This window comes from Telmatherina bonti (genome assembly GCF_933228915.1).
Source record: "Telmatherina bonti genome assembly, chromosome: 2".
Classification (NCBI taxonomy): domain Eukaryota; kingdom Metazoa; phylum Chordata; class Actinopteri; order Atheriniformes; family Telmatherinidae; genus Telmatherina; species Telmatherina bonti.
Window position 1 is genome coordinate 16,741,424 of NC_136620.1, and position 12,473 is coordinate 16,753,896.

The window sequence follows — 12,473 nt, forward strand, 5'->3', positions numbered from 1 at the left end:
GGGATGGAGACAACAAAACACTAGAGAAGTTGAAGAATGCTGAAAAACAATGTTTGTAACATCCCACAGGTGAAGAGGTTATTTGGAACAGGCGAGTGTAATGACTGGTTGTAAAGGGAGCATCCCTGAAAGGTTTTGTTGTTCACAAGTTAGCATGGAGTGAGGTTCATCACTTTGCAAACAACCGCGTGAGTCAATAGTAAAGATGCTTAACAACAATATTTCACAGTGTAAAAATGCAAGAAATTTAGGGATTTCATCATCTACAGTCCATGTATTATCAAAAGATGATAAAAAATTGGAGAAATCTCTGTAAATAAGCAACAAGGCCAAAAACCAACATTTAATCCCTTGACCTTTGATCCCTTTAAAAACAGACATCATTGTGTGAAGGATGTTACCAAGAGGGCTCAATAACACTTCAGATCCCTAATTGTCAGCTGACACAGTGTATCGCTACATCTACAAGTGCAAGTCAAGAGCTGAGTCAGATCATGTCAGGGTGTTCAGTGATCACTTGGATAAAGGTTAGGAAACACTTCCCTTCAGCTAATTAGGATCCTTCTCTATTAGCTGATGATGTGTTGGGATCAAATAAAAGCTCATGGTGAGATAAAAGCTTTAGCTGCTTGGATGTTCTTGCAATCTTATTGAACACAAACTGAGCTCCTTTGAAGGATCTATACAATATTAGAGCGACACACTTGGATGTGGTTTGTTTAAAACACATGTAGCAATGCTCCTTTATAAAAATATCAAATGTAGAAAAACAATGTATTGGTCTTTGGCCACATCCACATAGGGAAGAAACTTTTTTTTAAATTTTTTTTTTAATGTTTTATACAGAAACAACTTTCCCATTAAGTTGTGGGCCCATATAATTCCATGTAAATGCTGTAGCAACACCAGGCCTGTAAGTGGTGCTGCAATGCTGACACACAAATACATCAAAATTGGGAAGAAGACAAATGAATGTGTTCAGATGTAAACTATCAGCAATAAAGAAGCAGCAGGAGAAGAAAGGGGTCCACGCCAGTGGTCTTGCAAGGTCTGGTTCCATTCTGGAGTCTGAGATCTCTATGCCAAGGGTATCCAAAGTTGGTCCTTGAGGGCTGCAGTCCTGCAGGTTTTTTATGTATTCCTGTTCAACACACCGGACTCAAATAAAATGGATCCAACAGCTATTTAATTTCTGCACAAGACTCATTCATTTGAGTCAGGTGTGGAATACATCGAAAACTTGCAAGACTGGGGCCCTCGAGGACCACAGTTGGACTTTCCTGCTCTACGGTTTCTTGCACACCAGCCTACATTCCCACCAGTTTTAGTGAGAGGACTTAACTTTGGAGGAAAAATCAACATCTTGTAGATATTTTCTCAAAAGTTGACGGTCAAGTCACCTGCCTCTATGATAACATACCTCTATTATAACAACTCTAGTATTGGAAATGGTAGTTAATTGCTCTCGTCAGTTTTACCTGGAAAGATGGACATTAACAGCACATCCAACTCCACTATGGCTTTTTATCTATTGCAGTGAATGCAGCGCGTCATACTGCACCCACGGTGATGGAACTTAGAGGATCACTGCTCACTCCTACTTCATTTTACCAGGGTCTTTGATAAACTTTAAACACAGCAACTGGAATTAATTGATGCAATACTGCAAAAGTTATTTGAATAATTTTCCTGTTTCAACTTTAGTTTTCTCCCTACCTTCAAGTTTGTTGATCAAAAGCATGTTTGGTATTCATACCATATAATTTCAGATGCCATCAATATATATAATTTTAGAGCAACATGATAACCTGGACCAAACTCACCAGTTTCTGTTCCTGCAGTCAAAGGCTGCCACACCATTGGAGTCCGGAGTCCATTTAATGCCTTATAGAAAACAGAGGGAGTAGATTTATACATAAATAATATCCCCTAATAGCTCATGTGGAATCTGTGTCCAAAAGATGCAAAATTAATGGAGAAATCCATCAAAATGTTTCTTCAACAAATTATAGATCTTGCTAATTAGAAATGCAAAAGAAATATGGCGGTCAAAGCTGGCGTATTAAATATAAAGTCCAGATAATGTACCAGGGTATATCCTGAAGAAGCCATAGGAACTGCCGAAGTACTGCCAGGTCAGTGTGGGGTCCTTCTGGAAATTACCAATGAATACGTCGTTTAAAGCCTCTGAGTTGTAGATAGCGTTGAGGATGTTTGGATCTGCACAGAAAATGGAAACTTCCTGAAATACAACTTTGCAGACCTTGGCTAGCAGTAGTGGTCTGGGTTTAAACTACCTCTGACCTTTGTTGTAGACGTTGGTGGGAACCTGGATGTTGCTTTGCTGTGTGTTCACAGGCAATTTGTTGAAATGTTCATTCTCTTCAAGGGGAAACTCTCCTCCCAGCGCCACATAGTTTCCATCTTCATCCGCCGTGTTGATCAGCATGGAGTTGTAGTAATCAAACTGAAAGACAGCATGTGGATGTTTTTTTGCTGAGTTTCTGTAATTTATAGAGCTCTGGAAGACATCTGATCTTTATTTTGTTAATCCATGTGACTTACCCATAGTACACTATTTAGGAATTCATCAGGAAGAGAAAGCTTTCATAAAAATTTCAGTGGTATTTTCATTAAAGTGGAAGTATTCTGTGCATTTCAGGCTAATTTATTTTTATTTCTGAGACCAGAAAGGCTGGGATTGATTGAGTTATTATCACAAATCGCTTTATTTACTTCAGACCGACCCTCTCCGTAGGCTGTCAGATCAGCCTGCGGGTAAAACGAGTGGATTGAGACTCTTCCGCATTAAGCCCCGCCTCCCGCCACTGCACTACATCGGGAGCGCGCACCGCAACTGCTTTCGCTGTCATTGTAACATCTCATAAACAGAAGGATTAGGCTCATATGAACTCAATAAAAAAACAAAATACAATGTCAACACAGCATACAGCCCTACATGTTGGAACCTGAATCTGAAAGTGGAAAACAGCAACCCACAGCAACGAATGCAGCAGGATGTCTCTCTTTGGTAAACTCACCAGCCATCGTTGGAAATAACTTTATCCGACGTTTTCCACCCGCCTGATATATTTGTACATGTCCTTGTTAACCAGTAGAAAGTAACCAATCACTGAACCTTATCCCCCGGGACGTCACAAGGATTTCGAAGTAGAAAAAACTCTCTAAAACAATGCGCTTTTCGTCGCCATGGAAACCGAACGGAGAGACTGCTGGAACTCAAACTTAAACTCAAACATGCGTTTAGGTGATAAAAAACAGTGTCGTTCACATGTCTGATGAGGATTCAACACTGTAACACTGTAGAAAGCTCAGAAAACTCAAAATAGCATACCATAATAGCACCCCTTTAATGCACCAGTTTTTGACAACATCTGTTTGGGCATTCCAGTGCTTAATTACCACATTCTCAAAGAAAACACAGGATCAGAAAGCAACATCCTACACTACAACCTTGGAAATTGATAATTAGATCTAGACAGTGGCCTCTGTTCTGTGTTTTATCTTCCACATTCTGAGTTATCAAGACCACAACACAGTCCTTTGGTCCCTCTGTCTTGGTTATTAAAACGGATGTTAAAATCACCAACAATAACTACACTGCCAAAGTTGTTGCTGTTTCCCTGTCGGTTTGTCCCTTTGAAAGGGTCGAGACAGCGAATCATCGCTCAGGTGAATTTGCACTTGTTTTATGCCGGATGCCCTTCCTGATGCAAACCTCTGCATTTATCTGGGCTTGGGGCCAGCCTCAGAGAATCTTCCTCGGGGCTGCTCCCTACACTGCTGCAGTATAGGGAGCAGGCCACATTGAGCCACATCCGGCCACATCAGGCCACAAGACAAGTGGCTAGACAAGCGGTTCTACTACCTGAGCCACTGCCACCCCTAACTACATTGCCATCTTTGACAACAGTTCAGCAAAGTCATCAAAAAGATAACACAGTATTGAGGAGGCCTGTATATGTTCACAAACAACATAGGGACGGGGGGAATTCAAATGAAGAGCCACATATTTAAATAACTTAAAGCTTTTATAAGACATCTTGTTGCATTGGAAGGAATCATTAAACAAAACAGCCTTCACCTTTCTTATTTAATCTGGCTTCACTTCTAGAGCTGAAGTTTAGAGAAGTTGCTTCAATAAGAACAACTGAATCATTTTCTCTCTCTTACCACGTTTCTGTTAAAAACAAAGTTGGTGCTTTGTAATGTTTGGAATGAAATCATTGATTAAGAATGTTTTACCTGCCAGGAATCTGGCATTAAGTAAAAATAGCTTCAGTGTGCCACGAACATTATGTGTCCAGTTTTTGTGATCAGCAGGCTGAGGCTAATGACGAATGAACACAAGATTGGATAAATTTATTTAGGGTGTTTAGGATAAATCTTGTTTTTCTGAATGCCCCATCTATTTACTGTTACCTAATAAAACAGGAATAAGGGAAGCGGCTGGCATATCAGGCCCCGGCTTAGTATGGGGAGAGCCATGAGTACTGACATAGCTGCGGCCTGCTCATATCAGTTAGATGCTGTGCCATTATCAGGTCGTGGAGACAGATGTTGGCATGGGAGGGGGAGGGTTGGGTGATGGGACTGTCACAGTTGTGTCAGAGTTCACCAGGGGGTGTGATGTGGGATGTTTTTTTGAGGAAAAAGATAGGACTGGGGCAGGGGGTCAGTTTGGTCATAACGGTGACCAGCTGTTTCATTGGGTAGTGAAGTCCAGAAGGATGGGGAGGATGGGGAGAACTCGGATGACCTGGATGGAGTATGGCGGGTCCTTATTGAAGCTTTTGGAGTTTCCTGTCTCACACTAATATTTTTGTTTGATATTCTGAGTGTCCTCTTTGATCTTTTTGACACATCAAATTCCATCAAAAGGAACTCTGCAATACAAATCATACCAAAAAGTGAGGGGTTGTTATGTTGATCTATGGCTAATATACCATGTACGTGTAGATCATCTTGACCCACTCTAGTCACACTACCAGTTTGTACAATCGATAAATCTTTTATTCCATAAATAATGTCTGTGTATTTCTGGCAGCAGATTTAGCTGCTGGCTCGTGTTCAGAATGAAGAAACCACAACAAAATATTGTCAAGGTTTGCGGAATGTGAGCATCCAATTGCAAGATGGAGAGACAGATAAAAAGCAGAAACAATGTTTAATCCTGAGAATACTTGTCACAGTACAGAGACTGGCCTGAAGAGACAGACACAGACTACACTCTAAAACTTTTTGATCTGATTTTTGTCAAAAAGAATTTACACAACTGTAGATGAATTAGCAGACTTGTGTGCATGTGTTTTTTTTACGTTGGTGCTTGTGAACCCAATCCCCACAGTGATAAATAGTGTGATAGATCCGATGGGTTATCCTGCTGCCATTGTCTGACAGAAAACATAAATCATCGTAGCTGTTTTTGGTGGATTGATTTTGCTGCTGTGACAAAGTACCTGCATATCCAAAATCAGCTTCTCTTGTGGAGATGCCAAATTCAGATTTTTAATATGGTATGCATTCTAACTTTGCTGTCTAAGTATTCATGTGTTAAAAAAAAAAAAAAAACTAAGGTGCCAGTTTCGCAGATTTATCTGCATTAACAGTTTAATTTCAGCTGCCTTGATAAAACAAAGTAAAATAAATGTATTTAATAAATGTAGGCTATATATTTTTTACAGTTGCCCTGGGATGGACTGGCGACCTGTCCAAGGTGTACCCTGCTTCTCAGCTGATGATTGCTGTGATAGGCTCTTAAATGGACCCTTAAATGGACTAAGCGGTTAAGAACATGGATTTATGGATGCATGGATGGATGGATGGATGGATTTTTTTTTTTTTTTTTTTTTTTTTTACAAATTTTAATTTTACAAAATTAGGCAACCCCCTGAAGTTATCTCTTAAACCCCCATGTTAGAACCATGAGTTATCATACCCCAAACAGAACTGCTGTAGCTCTTTCTTAAAGTAATCAGATTACTGCAGTAGCAACTTATGATGCTACTCTCAGTTTGTCTGTATCTGCTTTCTTATTCTTAAAACATAAGGCATCATACACACGCAAATCTGCACGCAAACTAACATCGTTTATAAAAGTAAGTTCAAGTTTCCAATTTTCCTCTAGAAAAGTTCAACGTCTTGCTGTCAAAATTCAAAGAAAAAATTCCCATGATTTTAAACATTCTTTGCTTCAGGCCATGTGACCGAGACACAGTGAGACGTAAATTAAACGGCTGAGACTAATCACATTAATTAAGGCTCTTTACCTAAATAGAGCAGAAATTTAATTAGTGTGACTAGCAGCACCTGTGCTAACCAATTCTGACTCAGGCTGTGTCAAAATGTCCACACTATTCCCTACATAGTGCCCTATATAGTCCTCATGCCATTTTCTATGGGTGTCCTAATATCCAGAGTAGTAGAAAAAAGTAGTGCACTCAAAATTACCCACAATGCATCTTGAAAAGTAGTGAGCTTTGATGGTTATTATTCACCATTCATTCATTTTCCAAACTGCTTAGTCCGATTAAGGGTCACGGGGAAGCTGGAGCCCATCCCAGCAGTCATTGGGCGAGAGGCAGGGTACACCCTGGACAGGTTGCCAGTCCATCACAGAGCCAACAAGACAAACAGACAAATAACCATCCATGCTCACATTCACTCCTAGGTACAATTTAGAGTAACCAGTTAACTTAACTTGCATGTCTTTGGATGCTGATGAAGCTGAAGTACCCGGAGAGAACCCGCTCATACATGGGGAGAACATGCAAACTCCACACAGAAAGGCCACTCTTTGAGCCTAACCCCCAGCCAAAGATCAAAACCAGCAACCTTCTTGCTGTGAGGCCACAGTGCTAACCACTATGCCTCCATGAAGACCCGATGGTTACTACATGGGTCAAAATAAACCACAATGCGTTGCAGAAAGGACCTTAAAATGGCACAAGTGAGATGAACATCAAAGCAGGTAGATCATCCATTTTATATCCCTATTTGTTGAATAAATATGCAAAAAAAGAAACAATAAAAACAAAATAAGAAAAAAAAAAGTTACATGAGACTGGATTTGGAAGTACGCGTGGTTGGCATAGTGATAGTTGGTAGTCATGACTGGTGGTGAGTAGAAAATAGCCAACTTCGTGTCAAAATAGCCCAAAGAATAAATGCACTAATTGGTGGGCTATCTAGTTTAGCCCAGTGTAGTAAATGAAAAGTTATGGAATAGTGTGGACATTCAGACACTGCCGTAGTCTTATCTGTATGTCAATTGTAGAGCTTCATCAGCCTCTACATCAGCCGGTTCAACACTCTAACACCCAAACATTACTGAACATAAGGACAAAGCCAGTCCTTTAAAATGTAACATGTCTAACCATTCATTGGATTTTGTCTGTATGTTTCCATATTTACAAACAAAACACTCTTTTTTTTCAGAGATTTTCCTCCCGCCTCTTGCCCAATGATTGCTGGGACGAGCTTCAGCTTCAGCTTCCTGACACTGAATTAGACTAAGGAGTTCAGGAAATGGATGGATGGATGGATTTTTTTCTCAGAAAGAGTAAGTTCTCACACGACATATGCAGAGGGATTTTTTTTTATCCAACTTAAGAAACTGAAGGTCCTGTAAAAATTCTAAAAGTTTATCCCCTTTATACTGCTGACAGAACTTTTTTTATGCTTCTGTATTTAACTGCGGTGTGAAGCTTTTCTGTGGGACTGACCGAGTTGCCTCAGAGGATAAGTGTAGCCTGGTTTAATCTAATTTCAGGTGTCAATCTAATTTTGGCTGAAGCTTTAAAGCTCCAATCTGTTACAACATCAACTGCAAACTAGCTTGTAGCTTCCTCTGACCCACCGAATTAGCATGGTAGTTGCATTTATCCAACTCCACATGCTGAAACGCTCTCAGAGACAGAGATGATGGACATTTAGTTCATTGTGGGAACTAAATAATCACCCATTTTTTGCCCAAGTCTTATTGACCATCAACTTAAACATAACAGAGGAAAATTTAGAATGGTCCTTTAACACAAGGTTTGTTGGTTATTAGGACAGAAGTGGTGCACTGACACTGCTTTACAGTCAGGAGATATTAGATACTTGGGAATAAACATCTCACCCAGACTGTCAGACCTTATAAAGCTAAATTATGTCCCTCTACTAAAAACAATTGAGGACGATCTCACACGGTGGAAATCTTTACCCATATCACTAATGGGAAGAGTTGCAACTATAAAAATGATGATTCTACCTAAAATCAATTATCTGTTTTCAATGATCCCCATTAAACCTCCCTCCACCTGGTTTAAATCGCTGGACTCTAATGTTACTAGATTTCTCTGGAAAGACAAACCACCACGGATTAGTCTAAAAACACTCCAGAAGACTAAAGATAGCGGTGGCTTAGACTTGCCTAATTTCCAAAATTACTTTATAAGCAATAGACTACAATACATCTCTAAATGGCTTAAACCTAGCTATCTAGATGAACCATGGCTTAATATAGAAGAAGCTATGTGTGAGGATATGGCAATTTCAGACCTGCCATTTATCAGCACAGCTGTCAAACGCCAAAAATGCTTTAAAAGCATTAATATCAGCTCCTAACTAATGGCCTGGTGGGAATTTCTTAAACTAACCAAATCCTTGCTTATTCCATGCAAACTTACACCTATTTGGAACAATCCCGACATCCAGCAAAACCGGAAAATGATAAACTTCCCTCAGTGGAAGAATAAAGGAATAAAACAGTTAGAACATTTAATAGAAAATGGGAACTTTCTCCCTTTTGATACAATTACTTCACGATATGAAATCAGCAGCACAAAATTCTTAGAATACCACCAACTTAAATCTATTATAGGTAAGAAATACACCCCTGATCAATTAAACTTGCAGCTACCTATCAGGGCTGCAGAATTCTTAAATCTCAATGCCCCGAAACTGTTATCCAAAATATATAGATTACTATCAAAGCTAGACGATTCCATATGTCTCCCAACTTCTAAATGGGAAGCAGACTTATCCAGTAACTTTGACCAAAATGAATGGTCACAAATCTGTTCAAATACATTTACAATGACTAAGAATTCAAACATGCAACTAATACAATTTAAAATTCTGCATAGAACTCATTATACAGGACACAGGATGTTCAGGATGGGTCTGTCACAATCAAACATCTGTCCACACTGCACTGGCAACACAATTGACAGCTACTACCATGCTTTGTGGTCTTGCCCACCTGTCCAGGAATTCTGGTTTCAGGTATGTAAAGATCTGTCAAATTGCTTCAAATGTAACATCCCTACAAACCCCAAACTGGGCCTACTGGGTTACTTGGGTGAAATTAACATAGAATTTAATTCTGCAAACTTAATCCTCACCAGTTTATGTATCGCAAAGAAAACTATCCTTCTAAACTGGAAAAGCAAACAAAGTCTGTGTATCCAGCAGTTCAGAAATCTCTTATTAGATCACATCAGTGTCGAGATGATGTCTGCCTCCTCAAGAGATCAGTCAGCTGAACTTTATTCCCTCTGGTCCCCTGTGATCAGCTCCATCACTTAGTATGGGGGGAGAATGTGACCTTATTGCGCTCGGGGTTGGTGGCCGGTTGGGGTTCTCTGGGGGCTGTGGGTCTGTGGTGGGCTCCTGGGGGGGGGATTTTGACTGCTCCATTGCTGGAGTGGCTAGGTTTCTAGCCCTACTGTGGACCTGGATGGGCCAGCGGCTGGAGTTGCCGCGCAGCGGCGGGGCGAGGTCGCTGGCGGGGGATGGGTTGGCGGGCGTGACTCCGTAACGGGCGCCTGTGCCGCCGTGGGGTGGGCTGGGCGGGGTCCCGGGCTCCGGTGCCCGGGGTTGTCCCCTGTCTCTTGGGGGTGGGGGGTCGGCTTGTGCCGGGGGGGGGGGCTGGGCTGACCTGGACCTGCTGCTGCGGCGGCGGGCAGGTACGTGCTCTGGTGCCTGGTTGCGACCCTGGGACTTGTTGAGTGGGGGGTGTTTGATAGTGTGGATGGGATGTGAGTGTGTATGGAGGGATGTGTGTAGGGGGTGTGCGTTGAGGACTGGTGGCGGTACATAGGTATGTGGATGTGTGTGGGTGGGGAAGTGTGATGATGCGTGTGTGGGGGGGGTGTCGTGGTGTCTGTGGGGGGGGGTAGTGCCGTGTGTGTAGGGGAGTGGGGTGATGCGTGTATGTGGGGAGTGGCGGTGGTGCATGTATACGGGTGTGTGTGTGGGGGGGGAGGAGGGGGGAGGGGGGCGTGCTGTCTGTGTGTGTGTGGGGGGGGGGGGCAGGGGTGTATGTATGGGGGAGTGGGTGGTGCATGTGTGTGGTAGGTTGGTGGATAAGTGTAGATATGATGGATGGGAGTGGGGGAGATTTGGATGTGACAGTGTGAAGTGCCGATGTGTGGACAAGGGGGGACTTCATGTCCCCAGGTGTGGGTGTCCTCTGTGAGTGAGGGGGCGGTGGACAATCGGTCTGGGATTCCCCTTCTGCCGCCCCGCCTCCTCTTTGTCCTCGTGCCCCCCTTCTGCATGTGGTGAGTTGGTCCCCTCTTGGGTCGGTGATGACTCTCTGGTTAGAGTCGCCGAAGGCTCTGGTTACGGGGATGGCTGTCCCCGGCTTGTCCTGGTCCTTGGGGGGCCCTGGGAGTAGGGGGCATGCCCAGTGCCGCGGGCGGCTCACCTTCTGGTGCCGCCTCTTCCTCCCCGCTCCCCATCACACACAGGCAGGGTATTGGGAGGTGTGCACGTGGCGCTGGGTGGTGAGAAAGGCCATCAAGGTGGTCTTGATCGCTGCACCCAGCCTCGGCTCACCTCCCAGTTTTAATTACACTTAGACACCAAACACCAAAACACTGACGACTCACATGATTAGGGGGAAGAGCATGCAGTGTATGGTGGGCGGGGCTGTTTAGGTGGTCCCTCTCCCAACACGGCGTGGCACTTCCCTCAATTTTAATTGCAACTAATACATACTTCACAATCAGTCATAAGCGGGGGGGAGGCAGGGACGATAGGGTCTTCTCATGCCCCTGCTCTCGGGGCTTTACTGGGGGAGGGTACGGGTGGGGGAAGAGTGCCGTCCATTAGGCCTAAGTCTGGGCTGGCCTGGCTGTAGGAGGGTTGTCGCCGGCCCTGGGGGGGTGCTGGGTCGGCTGCATCTGTGGGGTGGTGGGGGGGACGCTGGGAGTGGTGGGCGGTAATTATGGGGGCCCTGATCGGGGCCATCCTGTCCTCTGCCCCCTCTGAGGTATCTCACATGGGACATGATGGAGGGGTGAGGTGAGGATGTGTGGGAATGGGTGTATGGGGTTACAGATGGATGGTGGGATGGCTGGGGGGGGATTAGGGTTGGGGATATAGGTGGGTAGGGGATAGGGATGTGTGAGGATGAGTAGATGTGTGTGTGGAGGGGTATGTTGGCGCGTGGGTTGTATTGGGGTGTGCCTGTGTTGGAGGAGTGAGGGTATGTGTGTGTGTGTGTGTGTGTGTGTGTGTGTGTGTGTGTGTGTGTGTGTGTGTGTGTAGGGGGGGGGTGTATATGCGGAATGGGATGTGTGAGTGAGGGTGAAGTTTGGAGGGGGGGCTATGGTTGGTGGAGGGGTGTTTGGTGGGGCATGTGTGGTTGGGTAGAAGTAGAGGGATGGGGTGGCGGGGTGTGAGCGTGTGTGGGGGGGGGGTGAGCGTGTGTGGGGGCGGGGGCGATTGGGGTTCGTGTGACTTGGTATGGGTGAGTGAGTAGAGGTGGGGTGGGGTTGTATATGTGATGGATGATGTGCATGGATTGCAGAGGGTTGTGTGGATGGGGGTTGAGAGGGGAGTGCGTGTTGGGGGGGGGGTATGCATGTATATGTGTGTGTGGTTTGGTGGTGGGGGGGTGGTGTCCTGTACCCGGGGGCGCAGCTGGTGCGCTGGGGTGCGACCTGGCTGCCGCTGGGTGGTGGTCTGGGGATCCTGGTCCTCCGTCGGTGTGGGCTGTGCCCTCTGCCTGCGGGGGCGGGGGGCTGCTCACGGGCTCTTGGGGCCCTGGGGCCTGCGCTCTGTCTGCCCTAGGTGGCCGGTGCCCAGCGGGATCGGCCCTTGCCGGCCTGGGCCTGCTGGGGCCTGTTCCCCCTGACTGCGGGGGACTCTGGTTGGGCACCTCCTTCGCCACCTCCTGGGCAGATGCATGGCTGGCTCTGGAGTGGGGGGGTTGGGATCTGTACCTGGGGGTGACTGTCGGTTACCCGGGTCTCTGGGTTCTCCTGGCCTTCCTCTAGCTGTAGGCGGGGGGGTCACATTGGCATGATCACTCTTCTCTAAACACGTTCCACTCTGAATGTTCTGCATGAATGTTCTGCATGTGTCACAGTCACTGAGTCATCCAGCAAGTTTATTCACTAACAGCAGGTAGCTCTCTTTCTGTCTTTTTGACTTAACTTGCTAGTTTCTGGTCCTCA

The 12,473-nt window shown here is 44.8% G+C and overlaps 1 protein-coding gene across 1 annotated transcript in view; it reads right to left on the reverse strand.

The window, feature by feature from the left end:
• The window catches only part of LOC306768225 (voltage-dependent calcium channel subunit alpha-2/delta-4-like), a gene marked incomplete at both ends in the record, with an annotated part of 83,448 nt that overhangs the window by 51,519 nt on the left and 19,456 nt on the right, over positions 1–12,473 (reverse strand). The window contains 3 exons of the mRNA XM_079256491.1: positions 1,824–1,884; positions 2,089–2,220; positions 2,305–2,467. Coding sequence (XP_079112617.1) covers positions 1,824–1,884; positions 2,089–2,220; positions 2,305–2,467 — 356 coding nt within the window. The remainder of the gene's footprint in view (positions 1–1,823; positions 1,885–2,088; positions 2,221–2,304; positions 2,468–12,473) is intronic.